The sequence below is a fragment of the Geotrypetes seraphini genome, chromosome 1 (genome assembly GCF_902459505.1).
Source record: "Geotrypetes seraphini chromosome 1, aGeoSer1.1, whole genome shotgun sequence".
NCBI lineage: Eukaryota > Metazoa > Chordata > Amphibia > Gymnophiona > Dermophiidae > Geotrypetes > Geotrypetes seraphini.
Genome location: NC_047084.1, coordinates 319,734,535 through 319,754,229, shown reverse-complemented (window position 1 = coordinate 319,754,229; position 19,695 = coordinate 319,734,535). Strand labels below are relative to the sequence as shown.

At 41.3% G+C, this 19,695-nt stretch overlaps 1 protein-coding gene across 1 annotated transcript in view; it reads right to left on the bottom strand.

The window, feature by feature from the left end:
* The window catches only part of SLC9B2 (solute carrier family 9 member B2), a 69,163-nt gene that overhangs the window by 30,003 nt on the left and 19,465 nt on the right, over positions 1 to 19,695 (bottom strand). The window contains exons 4-8 of the mRNA XM_033956832.1: positions 19,248 to 19,418; positions 17,260 to 17,402; positions 13,708 to 13,835; positions 8,580 to 8,755; positions 1,444 to 1,550 (exon numbers count right to left, since the gene is read on the bottom strand). Of these exons, the coding sequence (XP_033812723.1) occupies positions 1,444 to 1,550; positions 8,580 to 8,755; positions 13,708 to 13,835; positions 17,260 to 17,402; positions 19,248 to 19,418 (725 nt within the window). The remainder of the gene's footprint in view (positions 1 to 1,443; positions 1,551 to 8,579; positions 8,756 to 13,707; positions 13,836 to 17,259; positions 17,403 to 19,247; positions 19,419 to 19,695) is intronic.

The following is a 19,695-nucleotide window of genomic DNA, read 5'->3' as shown; positions in this document are numbered from 1 at the left end:
CACAATAGCATGCAAATTATATGCAAGTTATCTGTGCAGAGTAGCCCCGGTAAAAGGGGGAGGAACTGTGCCTAGCGTCTACTCAGAACAGCCCATGGCTAAGTACAGCTCCTCCACCCACATCCCTGTCAGCTCCATTCCTGCAGCTGCTGCTCTCCCTTCTACTGATTGATCTTGGTCGTGGCTCCAGAGCTGCAATCAGCTGAGTCAGCTCCAGAGTCATGATCAGGAAGAGCAGGGGCTGTCTGCTTAGCTCCTCATTGGTTGTTTTTTTTTTGGGGGGGTGCCAGAAACATTTCTTCGTAAATGTGTGTGTGGTGGGGGAAGGGTGGCGGGCATTCACTTTGTGCATCACAAAAAAAGTTCATTAGAATACTAATTAGCTCCTTGTAATGCTCCTGGTTGCTGCTAAGAGGATTGGTAGCAGTCATGGACAACCCTTTTGAGCATCGGGAAGAGAGTTTCATGCCAGTAAGATTGCTTTAACGAGTCTTAATGGCACAGACATTTTTTGAGCATTGGGGCATGCACTCTGCTCATGTTCCATCCAGACTCCATTCATGTGTGCATTATACCTGTCAAATACATGCTATGTCCATAGCCCATAGTCTGTTATTAAGACTTGGGGGAAGCAACTGCTTACCCTGGATCGGTAGCATGGAATGTTGCTACTCTTTGGGTTTTGGCCAGGTACTAGGGACCTGGATTGGTCACCGTGAGAACGGGCTACTGGGCTTGATGGACCATTGGTCTGACCCAGTAAGGCAGGGGTGTCCAATGTCGGTCCTCGAGGGCCGCAATCCAGTCGGGTTTTCAGGATTTCCCCAATGAATATGCATTGAAAGCAGTGCATGCAAATAGATCTCATGCATATTCATTGGGGAAATCCTGAAAACCCGACTGGATTGCGGCCCTCGAGGACCGACATTGGACACCCCTGCAGTAAGGCTATTCTTATGTTCAGAATAGCACTGAAGCACAGTTTTGGCATTTACACACATATATGCCAATATTCTAATATACATGTATTTGGTGTTTAAATGATAGCACATCCTTTATAGAACTTACCTCTGACTGTACAAAAGTATAGCAGATGGTAAAAGAATCTTTAGCCCTATTTTCTGGAAATTATGGGGTAGTTCAGTTTATGAATTTTATGTATTCCTGCTCAGCACGTGCCCCCGTCCGTTCCCCTTGATTCACTCCCCTATTTTGATCCTCTTCAAACACAAACTATAGCTGAATTTATGGTCTGGGATATAACTTGACCCACTTATATAAGATATGGTATATAGATGCAGTTTGTTAGGATAAAAGGACTTCCAGAGACCCATCCAGTCCAGCTACTTCTATAGCAGCAAACATTTGGATTTTATATTTCATTGCTTACCTTTCCAAATCTAAGCTCAAGTCAGCTTTTTTTTGCAGCTCTTTTGTACTTACCTGATCTTTACTTGGGAAATATCGAACAAAGAATCCCAAAAGAATCCCCGCTGCTATCCCCACCACTACCTCCACGACTCCTCTGATGACATTGTTAAGAGTAGAATCTACAGTTGAAACATGCCAGGTACAAGAATTTACCGAACAATCAAAGACTGAGGGCAAATACATAAGCAGTATAGTGCAGAAATCTCATTTATTCTCTAGTGAAAACTTGCTGATGATTTACTGATAAGATAATGCTGTTATTGTTACATTCAGTTCTAGAAACCATTCATGCTTTGAAGACAACAATGAAGGAGACCAGATGGTGCTCAATCCATTTATTAATAAACCAGACACGACACAATCGTGTTTTGGTCTCAAAAGGCCTGCCTCAGGAGTCTTGATGTTAATTGATAAAACCATAGGTGTATGAATCCATATGTCCAAATTTTATTATAAGATCTCTTTTAAACACATTGTTAATCAAAATATGTAGATGGAGATTCTTTGCTTCAAACTGGAGCACAAAATTTCATGGAAGCCAAATCAGTGTATGAATTCAACGTTTTTGTTTAGCGTTTCTTCCCTTATTGTCCTCACTGCTTCTTGTCCTTCACGTTCATTGTTGCCAGCTTTCAGATATTCATATTGTTACTTAATAAACCCTCTCGAATCTCTAGGCATGCAGAAAAGTCCTTTTTACTGCAATGAGTGAAATTCTCCCAACAACCTGAGCTAACGCCCTGCAGCAAGACCACTGAAAGCTACACATTTTGATTAATAATGTGTTTAAAAGAGATCTTATAATAAAATTTGGACATATGGATTCATACACCTATGGTTTTATCAATTAACATCAAGACTCCTGAGGCAGGCCTTTTGAGGCCAAAACACGATTGTGTTGTGTCTGGTTTATTAATAAAATACCCGATATTAAAAGACCCCAAAGGAGCAACAGACCAACCATCCAACTACAGACCCATAGCCTCAATCCTACTGTACGTCAAACTAATGGAAGGTCTCATAGCCAAAACTTTAGCCTCATACCTAGATAATCACAATGTACTCCATCCCACACAGTCGGGCTTCAGAGCCAACTACAGCATGGAGACCCTACTAGGAACACTAATGGACACTGCAAGACAATATCTCTGTAAAGGCAAGAAAATCCTGCTCATACAACTAGACCTCTCTGCAGCCTTCGACCTGGTAGATCACGACATTCTTCTACAAACCCTAGACTCAATTGGAATCTCAGGCAAAGTACTTGCATGGTTCAAAGGCTTCCTACAATCCAGAACATACAGGGTTAAAACAATGCAAGAAAAATCAGAACCATGGTCCAACCCCTGCGGAGTTCCCCAAGGATTACCCCTATCACCCACACTATTCAATATATACATAGCCTCCCTCAGCTCCTACCTAGACAAACATGGCATAACTTTATACAGCTATGCAGATGACATCACTATTCTCCTCCCCTTTGACCACCCAGAACCCACCATGACAAGCACAATACACAGAACTCTCGAAACAGTAGCAACATGGATGACAAAGCACAAATTAAAACTTAACTCTGACAAAACAAACTTCATCCTCCTAGAAAACAACAAAACTCCAACCTTAACAAATCTAGTAATAAACTCGATGTCATACCCAATTCAACCCACATTAAAACTTCTGGGAGTAATAATTGACAGAGACTGTACCATGCAACTACAAATCAACAAAGTAATAAAAGCATCGTTCAAGACCATGAGAAATCTAAGACAAATCCGAAAATTCTTCGACAGGAAACAATTCCTACTTTTGGTACAATCTCTTATCCTTGGACTAATAGACTACTGCAACATACTATACCTCCCATGCCCAGCGATCATGATAAAACAATTACAAACAATACAAAATACAGCCCTGAGACTCGTCTACTCACTGAAAAAATATGACCATATCACAGAGGCATACCATGACTCATACTAGCTTCCAATATAAGCAAGAGTACACTTCAAATTCTACTGCCTATTTTTCAAGGCTATTAACGGAGAAAGTCCAACCTACAGGAATAACCGACTAACTCAATCCTCTTCAACCAGGCACAGGAGAACCCACTCACTATTCACACACCCATCATCCAAAAATGTCAAATTAAAAAAACTATATGACAACCTAATAGCCTCCAAAGCAGCTAAATTGGACAGACAAATCATCACTCTGTTATCATTGACCACAAACTACAAAACCTTCAAGAAAGATATTAAAACCATACTCTTCAAAAAATACATAAAACCTATCTAGCACGACCAGCCCCTACCCAACCCTCTCTATACCCTTAACACTCTCTAATGTGCTTCTAACTACCCAACAAAGTCTAAAATGCTTCTAATTTACCAATACTTATCACCTTAAGATCTCAACTTCTCTTTGGTAATTCTTATTACCAACATTTATCACCTTAAGATCTCGACAACTCTTTGATACTTCTTAAGTAAATATTATGACATTACTTATGCTGTTCCTGCAAACTTTTAATGTAATTCTTGATAACTTTGATGTAATCCGCCTTTGATACTTCTTAAGTAAATATTAGGACATCGCTTATGCTGTTCCTGCAAACTTTTAATGTAATTCGCCTTGAACCGCAAGGCATTGGTGGAATAGAAATCACTAATGTAATGTAATGTAAATGGACTGAGCACCATTTGGTCTCCTTCGTTGTTGGTTTCGTGTCTCTCAGTCTTGTGAAGGCAGTTTCTCCTCGTTGTCGCTTGAACTATTACATGCTTCAGCATCTTAACATAATGCAATGCTTATGTCCAGAGAAAGTGGAGAGAGACAGATTCTTCAAACTTTCAAAAAATAAAAGAACAAGAGAGCATTTGGAAAAGTTGAAAGGGGACAGATTCAAAACGAATGCTAGGAAGTTCTTCTTTACCCAACTTGTGGTGGACACCTGGAATACGCTTCCAGAGGAAGCAGAGTATGGGCAGAGTACGGTAGCGGGGTTTAAGAAAGGATTGAACAATTTCTTGCTGGAGAAGGGGATGGAGGGATATAGATAGAGGATTACTACACAGGTCCAGGACTTGTTGGGCCGCCACGAGAGCGGACTGCTGGGCACGATGGACCTCGGGTCTGACCCAGCAGAGGCATTGCTTATGTTCTTATATTGCAAATCCATTCATAAGAACTTGCCCAGTTTTAGATATCAAGAAGTTACACAAATGGTACTATCCTAGTCATTTATTCATCTGACCTCTTAGAAAAATACCACCTAGCAGAAATGTATGCAACATTGGATGGTGTGTATTAGGGTGGTCCAAAAAATCAAGTTCATGGGTCATGACCTCAAATCTATTTTTGTTCTCTGTTTGGCCACTCTAAATTGTGCTAAATTATAAGCCTTTTGGTGAACATTTAGAGGTTGCTCAATGATTTTTAATTTAATATAGAAAATGCAGGTACTGAATTTATATTATATTACATTACATTAGAGATTTCTATTCCGCCATTACTTTGTGGTTCAAGGCGGATTACAAAAGAGATAAAAAACAGAGGGTTACAATGGAAGAACATTTGTCCTTTCTAGAAAGGTAAAGAGTAGGTTATGTAGTTTCTGTGTGGCGGGAAGAGGGAGGGGGAAGGACGGTAAGTTTGAAGTTAGGGTTGTTTCAGAAATTTCTTGAAGAATGTAGTTTTTATTTCTTTTCTGAACATTTTGTAGTCTGGTGTCATTATCAGTAGACTGGAGATTTAGTTATCTAGTTTAGCTGCTTGAATGGCCAGGAGGCCATCGTATAGTTTTTTCCGTTTTACTTCTTTGATCAAGGGGTGAGTGAATGGGGTGTATGTTTTTCTATGTCTGATTGAGGTGGTTTGGATGAGGCGGTTGTTCAGGTAGGTTGGGCTGTCTCCGTTTAAGGCTTTAAATAACATACAGTAGAATTTAAATAGTATTCTTTCTTGGATTGGTAGCCAATGTGAGTTGATGTATGCTTCTGTAATATGGTCGTGTTTTCTCAATGAGTAGATGAGTCTCAGAGCTGTATTTTGGATTGTTTGTAGTTGTTTAGTCATTGTAGCAGGGCAGGGGAGGTAGAGGATGTTGCAGTAATCTAGTAGATTTAGGTTTAGGGATTGTGCTATAAGCTGGAATTGTGTTTTTTTGAAGAATTTCCTGACTTGTCTTAGGTTTCTCATCACTGCGAAGGATTTCTGAAATTGTTTTATTTATTTGCGGTTGCATGGTGCATCATCGGTCTATAGTCATTCCTAGTAGTTTTATGGTAGTTTGAATGGGATAGTTGATTGTGTTAATTTCTATATTGGTTATGGTTGGGGACTTTGTCATTTTCGAGGAGGATGAATTTAGTTTTGTCTGTGTTGAGTTTCAGTTTGTGATCTTTCATCCAGGTTGCTACTGTTTCTAGTGTTCGATGTAGTGTGTTTGTCATGGTGGTCTTTGGTTGATCAAAAGGTATGAGAATGGTAATGTCATCTGCATAACTGTAGGTGGTGATGCCTAGATTATCTAGGTATGTTCCGAGAGATGCAGTGTATAGGTTGAAGAGAGTAGGGGATAGCGGGGATCCTTGTGGTACGCAGCAAGGGTTGGACCAAGGTTCAGATTTTTCTTTATCTGATTTTACTCTGTTATGTTCTGGATTTTAGGAAGCTTTCAAACCAAAAATATACTTTATCTGAGATGCCTATTGCATCCAAAATTTGCAGTAGGATGTTATGGTCTACCAGGTCAAATGCTGCGGTAAGGTCTAGTTGTATGAGAAACATTTTTTTTTCCTGTGCTGAGGTGTTGTCTGACTGTGTCAATGAGGGAGCCTAGTAATGTCTCTGTGCTGAAGTTGGATCTGAAGCCAGATTGCGTGGGGTGAAGTATATTATGGTCATCTAGATAGTTGGTGAGGTGTTTGGCTACTAGTCCTTCTTTCAGTTTGACATATAGAGGTATTTAGGCAATGGGTCTGTAGTTGGATGTTTGGTCTGTTGGTCCTTTTGGATCGGGGTGATGATGATTTCGCTGAGGTCAGTTGGGAAAAGGCCATCAGTGAGCATGGTTTGCATCCATTGCAGAAGTAGAGTACGGAATTTTGTGCTGGAGGTTGTAAGGAGATATGATGGGCAGTGGTTAAGGTCACAGGATGTGTGGCTGTACTTTTTGTAGAGTTTATTGAATTCAGACCATTGTATGTTGGGGAATTGAGACCCTGTTCTGTCAGCTGCAGTTGATTCTTTATCTGTGGGACGAATTGTGAGTTCGTTTAGGTGGGATGGGGTACAATTGAGGGTGGCTCTGGCATTTGTAAATTTGTTCTTGAAGTGTTTTGCTAAGAGGGTGGCTGAGGGGGGTGGGGTATTGTTAGTGGTCATGTAGGATTTGGTGTCTGTTAGGTCTTTTAATATTTGGAATAGTTTTTTGGTATCTTGGGTTTCTGTGCCTATTAGATTAGTGTAATGTGTTTTTCTCTTGTCCTTTAGTAATATTTTGTATTGTTTGTTAGTTTTTTCCCAGGCGGTTTTCATGTTATCTAGATTAATTTTTCTCCATTTTCTTTCTAGTCACCTACATTGTCTTTTAAGTAGGAGTAGTTCATTGTCAAACCATTGATCTGATCTGTTTTAGGTCCGAAGGCTCTGATGTTTAAGTAGGCACATGTTAGGGTGGTGATATCTGTTTGGAAATTGTGAGACGTTTCAGGGTAGATGAGTGTTTTAGGAGGAGGTTGAGGTTTGGTCTTGGGAAGTGGTCTTCTTCTCCGGGCTAAGGTGATGGGATGTTGAGTGCTGGTTTGGTGGTTTGAGCTTCTAACTATTGGGGTTCTCCTGTTGTGGTGTTGGATTTTGTTTCAGGGGAGCATGTGGGTGGGGCTGGTAAGTTGTTTGCTACTGCTTTCCAACTGGTAATGAGGAGGATTATCAGAAGGGTGGCCGGGGTGTGTGTTTGTGGGATTAGCTTCATTTTGGAGGGGGGGTAGTGGGGACGACTAGTGGGCTGTGAGAAAGTTGTTCTTCTTGTGTTGTACCTGGATGGGTAGGAGTAAGAATTATTTTAGTGTAGATGCTGTAGAGAGCCTTGGTGGTGTGTGAGTATATGTTGGGAATGAAAACTGTGGTTGAGAGTATCAGTTGAGCAAAATCCGACAGTGCAAAGTCGAGGGGGAGGGGTGGAATTGTGAGCAAATGCATATGGAAAGAAGTTAAAATACATATTTACTGTGTTACTTACAGCTGAAAATAGTCTTGTTGGCCTAATGATTTATTATGCATTTTTCAGTGATAACTAGTAGCTAATGTAATTACTCCATAGTAAATACAAAATGTTTGTTATGTGCGAACGCCGAATTGTAGTCCTACATTTAGTCCGTATTCATCAGTGTGGTGCCAGGTCTGGGCTGTATGCAGGATTGACTGGGAAGGCTGGCCCGTTGAAAGCACGCCAGAATATTACATCATATTCAGTCAATTCTGCAGACAGCGTCTTCCCCTGAGAAAAGCCATTTGGGTGAAATGGAGCAAACTGCATAGAGAATTAAGATAAGTGCTGTACTGTTATGTTTATTTTTATGACACACAAAAACGGTTTGGAGATTTTTTGGCCAATGATCGAGGTTGACTTTGGGCTGAGGCTCCGCCATAAGATTAATTTTGGCGGTCTCCCTGAGGTTTCACTGAGGTCTTTTTTTCTCCATTTAAATAAACAAAAAAAACATTTGAAATGTTATTTAAGATAGTAACAATAAGTTGCTGAGTTCTTTTGAGTCTATTGTGGTTCCACTTTATACTTGTATAGTGATATGGTTTTGTGGATTCTACCCACTTTTTTGTGATTTATAGTAGCTAAACAAAATTAATCAAGAAATATTAATATTAATCAAGAAATAAAAATAATCAAGAAAATAATTGCTCGTTAATATCTGTAAATTTAATGTGCTTTTCTTGTAATATTATATGTACATTAATTTATTTGTATGCACAATTGTAGTTTGGAAACTTAATAAAGATTAAAAAAAAAGTAGATTTTATATTTTCCTTGTTCTTGACCTATAATTCACTGCTACTCATAGAGCAGTGAACTGCTTTAGCAATTTTGAGATTTTCCTGAAATCACTAGACCTTTCTGTGCACTGGAACTGTACCTGAGGAGAAAGCCATGCCCAAACATGTGTTGAAGCCAGTGATGGCAAAGATGTCGTCGAAGCTGCAGGCAGCCATGAGCAAGGTTGGGATACCCTTCTCAACTCCATATCCAGCCTTCTGTAAAATCAACATTGAAGGGACCACTACAGCGGGTGAAACAGCTCCTAGGACAAAACTGAAAAAAAAAAAAACCACCCCAGAATAGAAATATCAAATATAAATTAAACTTTGCATCAAGGCTAAAGTGGTGAATATGAAAGTTGTATATAAAAGCTGTATACACGTAGATTAAAAATACTCAGGTTGAAGAAAGGATTATAATCCTTTTTTTCATTTTATCGATTACTCTGCTCCTACTTATATTCTTACCCTTAGACCCAGTACATTGAACCTAGCCCCTAGTATGTATGTATGGGGGCGGGGAAGGGAAGGGTAGTGCTCAGTCAGGGCTGAACCAATCGAGACATGAATATGAGTCAAACACAGTACCTCTGTTCTATGTTCATCTCATCTCATAAGCTGTTCAAATACTGCTAGGATCCCCAGTGTTCTGTGTATGACGCAATTTCATCAAAGCCCATTCTGCAAAGCTGCTGAAGTTGAATCAGTGTCCTGACAAAAGCATCACAGCTTCAAAGCATGGGGAAGGAGGTGGCACAAGGAAGTATTTGCCCCCTTCCCTCAGATTATTTAGCTGCTAAGCCAATTACCAACCTCAACGACAGCTCTGTCTAGTACCTCCCTTCTCAATCTGCCACTGACTGTATGGTTGTATCATCCTAGACTGACACTGCTTTGGTTGTACCACAGAATGGTTCATAGTTCAAGATGAACTAAGCAGTTTACAAGGAAAAAAACCCAAAAAGGACAAAGAAAAACAACTGCAATACACACTAGGTCACAAAGTTGTGTTATGGGGCGGGGAAAGGCGGATGAAAATTATTTAACCCTGGCCAAAACAAGAAGGATGGGAGATTAAAGAGCAATGTTAGGAAATTCTAGTTTACGGAGAGGGTGGTGGATGCCTGGAATGCGCTCCCGAGAGAGGTGGTGGAGAGGAAAACAGTGATGGAGTTCAAAGAAGTGTGGGATGAAAACAGAGGATCTAGAATCAGAAAATAATAGTAAATATTGAAGAACTAAGTCCAGTACTGGGCAGACTTGCACGGTCTGTGTCTGTATATAGCCACTTGGTTGAGGATGGGTTGGGGAGGGCTTCAATGACTAGGAGGGTTTGGATGGGCTGGAGTGAGCTTTGACAGAGACTTCAGCAGTTGGAGCCCAAACATAGTACCGTACCGGGTAGAACTTTGGATTCTTGCCCAGAAATAGCTAAGAAGAAAATTTTTTTAAAAAAAAATTTATATTGAATCAGGTTGGGCAGACTGATTGGACCATTCGGGTCTTTATCTGCTGTCATCTACTATGTTACTATGACAAGACAACAAGATCAAAATCCATGACCCTTTTCCCTTTAGCAGGGGTGTCAAAGCCTCTCCTCAATGGCCGCAATCCAGTCGAGTTTTCAGGATTTCCCCAATGAATATGCATGAGATCTATTTGCATGCACTGCTTTCATTGTATGCTAATAGATCTCATGCATATTCATTGGGGAAATCCTGAAAACCTGACTGGATTGTGGCCCTCGAGGAGGGACTTTGACACCCCTTACTTTAGTAACAATGAAGAACCACAGGGTGGTTGAGCCTGTGAGTTCACTGAAAGGAAGCCTTGGCTATCTGCTCCCACAAGAATAAAAGTCTGAAACAGAGGGAGCGGGATGTGGCAGAGGCTACCTTTCTGGACACTCAGACGCAACCAGGCCCTGCGGTTCTTTACTGTTGTTACTGCAGCTGCAGGTCCCATGCAGGGATAATGCGACTAAAGAGGTTAGGACTCTTCAACTTGGAAAAGAGACTGCTGAGGGGAGATATGACTGAAGTCTTCAAAATTTTGAGTGCTACAGAACAAGAGAATTTAATTTTTGCTCCATCTAAAATTACAAAGATTAGGGAACATTTGATGAAGTTACGGGGCAATACTTTTAAAACCAATAAGAGGAAATATTTTTTCACTTGGAGAACAGTTAAGCTCTGGAATGCATTGCCAGAGGATGTGGTTAATGTAGATGAATTAAAAAATGTTTGGAGAAGTTCTTGGAGGATAATTCCATAATTTGCTATTGAGACAGACATGGGAGAAAGTCAATATTTGCCCTGGGATCAGTAGCATGGAATATTGTTACTATTTGTGCTTTTGCCAAGTATTTGTGACCTGGATTGGCCACTGTGGAAACAGGACACTGAGCGAGATGGATCATTGGTCTGCCCTAGTATGGCTATTCTTATGTGTCGGCTGGCTGGGGAAGGGAGATTGATGTTGAATTATGTGTGTGTATGTTTTTGGGGAGGGAGGAGAGTTAAACTTTTGGGAGATCCTGGACTAGGCTAGGCTTGTAAGAAGTTGGAGGAGAATTGAGGCTATTGGGGGGAGGGAATAGGTCAGGAATAGAGCAGAAGAGAAGACACTAGACATAGGAAAGGGAAGATATGGTGAGATACTGAAGGGGTGGAAGATTTTATTTACATTATTTATAGCCTGCACAATCTAAACATTATAATCATTTAATACATTTAAGAAACACTCCTATTACACAAACAATTTCAGTATAGTCATCCCTCCCCAGTGGTATAGTAAGGGGGGCAGGGGTCAATGGCACTTCTCCAGCCCCCTGCAACACTTACTCCTCACAAAACCTCTTTAAATCTTCAACAGTGCAAGCAACTTCTCTGGCCTGCCACTCGGGCAGGCCTGGATCCCCTCTGAAATCACTTCCTGGTCATGGTGCCAGGAAGTGATGTCAAGAGGGAAAGCCAATGCTGGTGTGAACAGCAGGCTGGAGAAGCTGCTCATGGTGGTGAAAGTTTAAACAGTTATTGGGGGGGGGGGAAGGAGGGCATGAGTGTGGTGTGGAAGACAGGGAAGGAGCAGAAGGGGTAGAGAGCAGCCACTGCCCTTGGCACTTCCTACCCTTGCTACGCCATTGCTGTAGCCTTATCCTTCCTAATGCTCATATCCTAACATTTTCTACAGCTCAATATACTTATATCGTGAAACAAAATTCATCCAGCTTGTATTCCTTAGTCCCAGTCATATGCCTGCTCAAACAAAAGTGAGAAACTGGAGGAAGATGAGAGATAGGTAAGATCAAAGAAGAATGGGGTAGGGGTGAGGGAAAGAAATGGCTGTAGATTGATGACCGGTTGGTAAAAAGGAGAAATAAAATCTGGATAGAGAAGAATAAAATAAATAGAAAGTGGTCTCAAGTAAGAGATGGACGTACGGAAAGGAATGAGGACATGAGGAAAGAGAATCGGCCAATGGATAGAGGTGACTCTGGAAACAGAATTGAGAGGAGACAAAGGAAAGCAGGAACGACATCAGCCCCGACATCTGCTCTCTCTCTATTTTACACAGTATAGGAGGAATTTAAATTTCTATTTCTCTGTTTTGCATTGTATGCAATCTGGCTTTTTTCCTGTTACTCTAGTTTTTTTTTCTCCATATTTATATTTTCACTTTGTGGTAATTAATTTTTTTATTTATTGAGGGTCTATGTGCTGTATATTAAACCAAAGCTGGCTATTCTGTTAACATTTAGTTTTTGTGTAAGACAGTGTAGTTAGTAATCTGTCTTGTTTCAGTTTTCCTAACAGGTGTACAGATGTTTCACTGCAATATTTATGGTGCTGCTTTTTCCTACTTTTTCTTACTTTGAGTTTTGAAAGTTAGTTCTATAATGGTAGATTTGCTGTAGGTCCTGAGTGACTCTTTTTTTTGTAAAGATTTGCATTATTTCACTATATACCTTATACAGAAACGGTTTATGTTGCTGTGACTGAAATGTATTTATTTTAAAAATTTCTATACCATTTAAAACTAAACGGTTTATATAATTTACATGCATAATTTAAAAACAAAAACATGATAAAATAAATCATGTCTATGACACTAGACCACAGAAACAATCTGTATTGGAAATGCAAAAAGATTAAATTGTGTCTACTTGTAGAAATTTATTTATTTAATACGTTTTACATCACATCCAGTATAATAAGGGGGGGGAGAGCAGTCTTCACTAAAGTCAAGATGAAGATGAAAGTAAGGCAACCTGGAAATATCCACAGTAAAAATACACCTCACTTCTAGGGAATTGATTGTGGGAAGATAGATGTCATTCAAAACTTCCAATCGAAAATGAAAGATAATTAAATATGTTCATTGATATATATGCTGTTGTATTTGATTTGAATTCCAAAAATACACGCCAATACCAGCAGAATCTCTAGCATACCCCGAAGGGACCCGTTTCGCCCAATGGGCTTTATCAAGGGTTCAGAAAGAGGCTCTGTAGATTTAGTACGGGGGAGCAGTCTTCCCTGGGTGCCATCTTGGTAGAAGCCAGCACGCGTCTTCCTCTCTGCCCTCCCCCCACTACTGCGCGCCCCTTCCTTTTCCCCATACCTCGAACGTTTCCAGCGCGAGCAGCAACTCCAACCTGCTGCCTGTGCCAGTATTGGCTCTTCCTCTGATGTCACTTCCTGGACCTGCATCTAGGAAGTGACATCAGAGGAAGAGCCGATGCTGGTGCGAGCAGCAGGTTAGGGTTGCTGCTCATGCTGGGAACATTAAAGAAAGGAAAGTTGTGGACGGGGAGGAGTAGAGGGTGGGGGAAGGGTGCTACTGCCCTGGGTACCTCTCACCCTCGCTATGCCAATGATCCCTGTCCTCCCCAGAGAGCTCAGAACGGGTTACAAGGTAATATACGTACATAATAACTGAACAAAAAACCCTTGCTTAGCTTTACTACTCCATCCATGCAGTTTTGACACTGCAATCTGAACATGAATTTATTCCCAGGGCTCCCACAAGGCTGTACTAAACCAAGGCTGCAAGTGCTGACTTCTTTCAACAGGTTTCTTTCCCTTTGCCCAATTAGTTTTTAGGATTTTATGCAAGCTACTTTTTCACATTAGCTTCTGTTGCTTGACATGTACAAACCAACAGTCTTAGACAAGGTAGCCAAGCTAGTATGTGTACATAGTACAAGAAAGATGATATTCTTACCCTAACATAAACCCCCATGTCCATGGCAAGCCCATGAGAAAGTGGGAAATAACAGCAGCTGTACAGGACTCGATGGCACATGGCCCCAAAGAGAGCCTTAAACATACTGCCTTCAGCTTCCTGAGGGCCTGAAACATAAAAAATGTTTTACTTTTTATAACCATCTCAAAAATCTTATTATTCTTATTATAATGTCAACAATATCAAACATCCAACACTCCCAAAAACGGTCTATGTTGGCATATAAAACAATCGATGTTTATAGGGATCTTCAGACCTCCTCTCGAGTATCTTAACTCGCAGCGGTCATAATCCTCATTAGTCCCCAAAACATTTTCTCAATTATTTAGATTATTTTTCATTAGTTTACTTTAGTTTGAAATAGTTTAATAGTGATTACTTAGCTTTTCTTAGTTCATTCATTCTCCTTGCTTGCCGACGCGTTTCATTATACTTTATCAAGGTTGGGGATACAAGACAAATTTAGTCCTAAAAACTACAAGATAACAGCTGCCATATGACCGCTGCGAGTTAAGATACTCGAGCGGAGGTCTGAAGATCCCTATAAACATCGATTGTTTTATATGCAAACATAGAACGTTTTTGGGAGTGTTGGATGTTTGTTACTTTTTATAAGACAATCGACCTAAAACACTGCCTAAAAGTCCATGAATTTAATCTAACAACTTCCAAAACTCTCATTCATACATCATTTGCATTTTTTTTTCTCCTGCTCCTTTGCACTTCTAGTTTATTCAGAACCAGGGTAGAATCCCACATTATGGGTGGGAGGTAATTCAATACAGAGGACACCAAGATTTAGGGGGCAATACCATGTAAATAGCCTGAATACCGGTCATTTACACACATATGTGCACACATATTCATGTAAATGTCAATTTTCCAGTTACATGCTATTCTATAAAACAGCGTGTCATTTGCAGTGGGTGTCACATGGGTGGAGTTTGGGTGAGGCGCACATTTATGTATTAAAATTATGTGTGTTCTTTGGCAAGTTAGGCACAGTCATTTACAGCAGCTCTAAAGCTGGTATAAATGGAATGAGCTTTTGACACGTTATGCTGGTGTTTATTTTTTATGGCATGCTCACATTTAAATCTGATTGAAGGATGAGATGCTTTAAAAGAATTTAAAAATTATTTAAAGGTCTCTTCCCTCAGTCCAAACCAAGAAAAAAAAGTCATCTATAAATATAACAGTACCATTTGAAAGGTTTAGTTAGGTATTTTATTCAGCAACATCTCTTTCAGTTTACCATGAAAAGGCTGGCATAATGTAGAGATGATATTATTGAGGCAGAAGTAGTTAGTGTAGGACAGTAGTCTTCACTGCATGGCCCTCAAGCCAATGGCGGCTTGTGGAGACCTTTTTGGTGGCTTGCACTGCTCCGGGGTTCCATCCTCCCCCCTCCATGGAATCCATCGCTGTAGCCGCTTTCTCTCTCTTCAGGCCGCTGACAGCTTGAAGGAAGTAAACTCGTTGCCTTCAGCGACCTGGAAGTTTTCCCTCTGCTATTGCTTCCTGTCCCTGCATAGATGCAAAACAGTAGAGGGAAAGCTTCTGGGCTGGCAAAAGTAGCATGTTTACTTCACTCTTGCTGCCATATGCCCTAAGAGTGAAAGAGTTGCTGCCGTACAAAATCCCGTGGAGGAGAGGAACACAGAGGAATTCGCGGGGGGATTGCAGGAGGGGTGGTTATTATGCTAGACCACGGAGATGGGGAGGAAAAAGAAAGAAAGAAAGAAAGATGCCAAATCTTCTGGGAAGGGATGGGAAGACAGAGATACCAGACCATGGTAGGGAGAAGGAGGAGGGAAGAGAATTAGAGGAGATACCAGACAACAAGAAGGGAGAAAGGGAAGGAGATGGATTACTGGAGGGGGAGAGAAGGAGAGAGAGAGGCCAGACCAGGGAAGGGTAGGAGGAGAAAGATTCCAGACTAGGGTAGGAAGGAGAGAGATACCAGATCATAAGAAGGGGGAAAGGGAAGGAGAGAGAGATGGACTACTGGAGAGGGAGGGAAGAAGAGAGAAATGTCAGACCAGGGAAGGGAAGGAGGGGAGAGAGGTAGGTAGGGGAGAGGGGGAAGAAGGGCAAAGAGATGCCAGACCACATAGTGGGGAGGGAAGGGAAGGGAAAGAGGGGAGAGAGATGCCAGACTGTGGGAAGGAAAGGATAAAGATCCCAGTCCAAAGGAGAGGGAAAGAGAGGAAGGAGATAGTACATAGGGATGGGAGGGGTGGGGAAGGGAAGACAGATGGAAGAAATTCTGTTTATGGATAGATGGGAATAGGGGAGAAGAAAGAAGGAGAAGATGGCACACAAAATTGCCCTCGCTTAAAAAATTAGTGACGAGCACTGATGTAGGATGAATTTGAAAATCATTTCCAATGTGTAAGTCCAGTGTAGATGCCTCTATATATTTGTTGCAAGTAGTTATGTCATCTGTGTAGGGAATGTTACTGTATAGTAATTAATTTATCAGGCAGAAGCTGCTCAATGTTTTTTAAATTTGTTTAGGAAGTCATCAGAACATAATTTCTATACTGGGACAGATCAAAGGGCCTCAAGCCCAGTATCCTGTTTCTAACAGTGGCCAACCCAGGTCCCAAGTACCCAGCTAAATCCCATGTAGCAAAACAGATTCTATGCTGCTTATCCTAGGAATAAGTAGTGGATTTCCCCAAGCCACCTCAATAATGGCCTATGGCTTTCCCTTTTAGGAATTTATCCAAACCTTTTTAATCCCTGCTAAGCTAACTGATTTAATCACATTCTCTGGCAACAAATTCCAGAGTTTAATCACACATTATGTGAAGAAATATTTTCTTTGGTTTGTATAGGTCCAGATGTTTCCTCTGAGTGTGACAATACCAGATCAGGGACATAGCCACGAGTGGACCTAGACAGGACTTGCTCGCCCAGTTTGGACAGGCTCATCCACCCAGCAGCTAAAGGCCACTAGCAGCGGGTCTACATACTGTTAGCAGTTGCCATGGAAGCCTTCCCTCTTTCTCCCTCCCCCTCCTGCAAATGCAGCAGATTCTCCCTCCCTCCCTCCCCACCAGCCTGTGTACCTTTTCTTCAGGCATACCTCCTGCCGGTAATCTTCATGGGGGGGGGTACAGGTTGTCGCTAAACTTATCACAGGCAGGGAGATCCCTTGCCGCGATAAGCTCAGCAGCAACCCGATTCTCTAACCGGCACCTGTGACATGGACCTCGGTTAGAGAATCAGGTTATTAGGCGGGCTTAGGCATCTGTCCGTGAGGACAGACATGATTCTCTATAGGACGCTCATGTGCAATTCTCAAATGTCGCTTAGGCGGCTTCTGTGACTGAGCATCCTATAAAGAATTCAGCCCTAAGTGTACACTTTCCAGCTTAGCTTTTAATTCAAATCTTTCACATAACCAAAACACTATCTGTTATGAGCAGTATTTAAAAATATAATCCCCCCTTCTCATCTTAATCAGCTGCTAGTACTCTGATTCTCTGGACCTTTTGGAGGGACTATGAATTGAGCTCTTACCTGTGGATCAAGCCCAAGTCCAGCTCGGGTCAAAATGATAGCCAGGGCAATGTTCCGAAGAGCTGAAGACCACTCAACCCTAATCTTAACCTGATCACTGAGGCCTGGGATATTGCGGATAAGAAAGCCAGCCAGCAGCATGCCTTAGAAGAAAACAGGGAGGTATCAGAGGATTATGCATAATATAATGTTTGCAAACAAATGCATGAGAAAAAAATTGGGCAAAACTGATTGGGGTGAAGAAAAGATAAAATATGAACTGGTAGTTTAAAAAGGGCTTTTATGCAAGTTTGGCTTGAGAATCTGCCAGAATTGAAGCAATTTTGAAAACCGGTGCACAGATGTGAAAAATGTTCCTCAATGATGCAAGCTATCACCACAACTTTGTGCCACTAGATACTATTAAATCCATCTTAGAGTAAAATTTAAAACAAATACATCATTGTGACACTCAGGGTGAGGGAAGGAAGGCAAACAAGACCCTAAGCTAAATTCAATTAAGGATTCTCTACTAGTTCTGTTCCTTTTGCTGGAGGAACTTTGGTTCAAAGCAAATTCAAATCCTGTGTTCTCCTAAAACAAGAGGGAGCATACTTGGTATTTTAAGTACCAACAGGAAAACAACATCATGTGTTCACTGAGTCCTGAATGCTTTACAAAGAGACAATAATCAAAGCAAGACAGGGGCTGTATTCCAAGAAACATATTCATTGTTATCCTGTATTAGAAATATGACATCTATCATCATTAGGTTACAGACTGTCAGGTGTACTACTCTCCGGGGGGGGAGGGGGTAATTCTATGAGGAGCCACTTAGTTGCAGGTAGTAAGATGGGCATATAAATGGCAGTATTTTAATCACTTGCAAATGTTAAGTTACCTTTTATAGCAGTCATTCCCAAACCTGTCCTGAGGAAACCCCAGCCAGTTAGGTTTTCATGAAATTCACAATGAGCATTCATGAGATCGCTTTGCTTACACTGCCTCCTTGGTATGCAAATTAATCTCATGCATATTCATTGTAGATATCCTGAAAGCATGACTGACTGGGATTTCCCCAGGACAAGTTTGGGAATCCCCTTTTTACAAAATACCAACTAGTAGAAAAGTATGTGTATGTATTTTGTCGGTAGGTGTGTGGATGGGCCGAGTTTGGATGGAGTATGTTCTAGCTCATAACTAGTCAGACATTCACACCAGCCATAGGGCTGGTGAAAGTGATCTTACCTTAAATCTAAGTGGGCTTTCGGCTACATAAACATATTCTAAAGAGAAAATAGGCGCCTACTTTTCTTTATAGAATAGGCTTAAAATATTTAAGCAGATGCAATGTTATAGAATTACCCTCACAGTCACTGTGCATTTTTACAATATCATTGCTACTGTGAAATAGTAAAACTACCGAGCAAGGTATAAATATTTATTTATTCATTCATCACTTACTATACCGCTTAAACCTGGGGTGTCCAACCTGCGGCCCCGTGAAGTATTTCGTGCGGCCCCGGTCGAGGGCGATGCAGTGTTCCTCTGTTGCCCCCGGGTGTTTACCATCTTGCTGGCTCCCTCCTCTACCTTGCTGCAGTGTTTGTGCGGCCCCAGAATTTTTTTTTTTTTTCAGCCAATGCGGCCCAGGGAAGCCAAAAGGTTGGACACCCCTGGCTTAAACTATCTTGCAGGACCAAACAGCTTACAATCTAAGATTATAATGAGGAAAAGAACTCTATTAGTGGACAGGAAAGACGACCACATTTACACAAAGAACAAACATTCCCACAGGGAAAAAGGGAAGCTCACTTGACAATAGTTCAAGGCTTGATTGGGGGGGCAAATGCATGTTTGAAGAGCAGGGGCAGACAAGATAAGATTAAGACAAAATAAACTTATTTTTTAACTGAGTCTTGGAGGCACAAGGAAATAAACTGGCTTACCCAAGGCTGCTTGAAGACAGAGACATTTTAACTCCTCCATTTGTCTTGTGTTACACTTACCGAGAAGAGAAGGCAGAGGTGGTAGTGTTGGTATTCTAATGAGGCCCACAAGTTTCCCTCCAATCACAGCACAGGGCAAGAGGAATAAGATTCCAAAGAGGTTCCCACCAGGAAGACATTCATGACCAGTTATTGACCAAAGAACTGCCCATACCAGGACCACCATTACAGCTGGAACAAGTTAGATACAAAGAGATGGAGCAAGAAGTTAAAAGTGTCCTCTGGCTCTTATCCTCCTCCTTCCTCATCTTCTCTCCCTTCCCAACTTCCCTGGTAAAGTGATCCTGCTAAAAGGGAAATCTCTTCCAACACTGAACCTTTCAGGGCAGCTTGACTGCTAGTGGGATCCTGCCCTGCAGCAGTAACTGTATTCCCTTTTTCCTTCTAGGACACATTCTTGATCTCTCTGCAGAGGTTTAGGTGGTAATTCTATAAGGAGCCTTCTAGT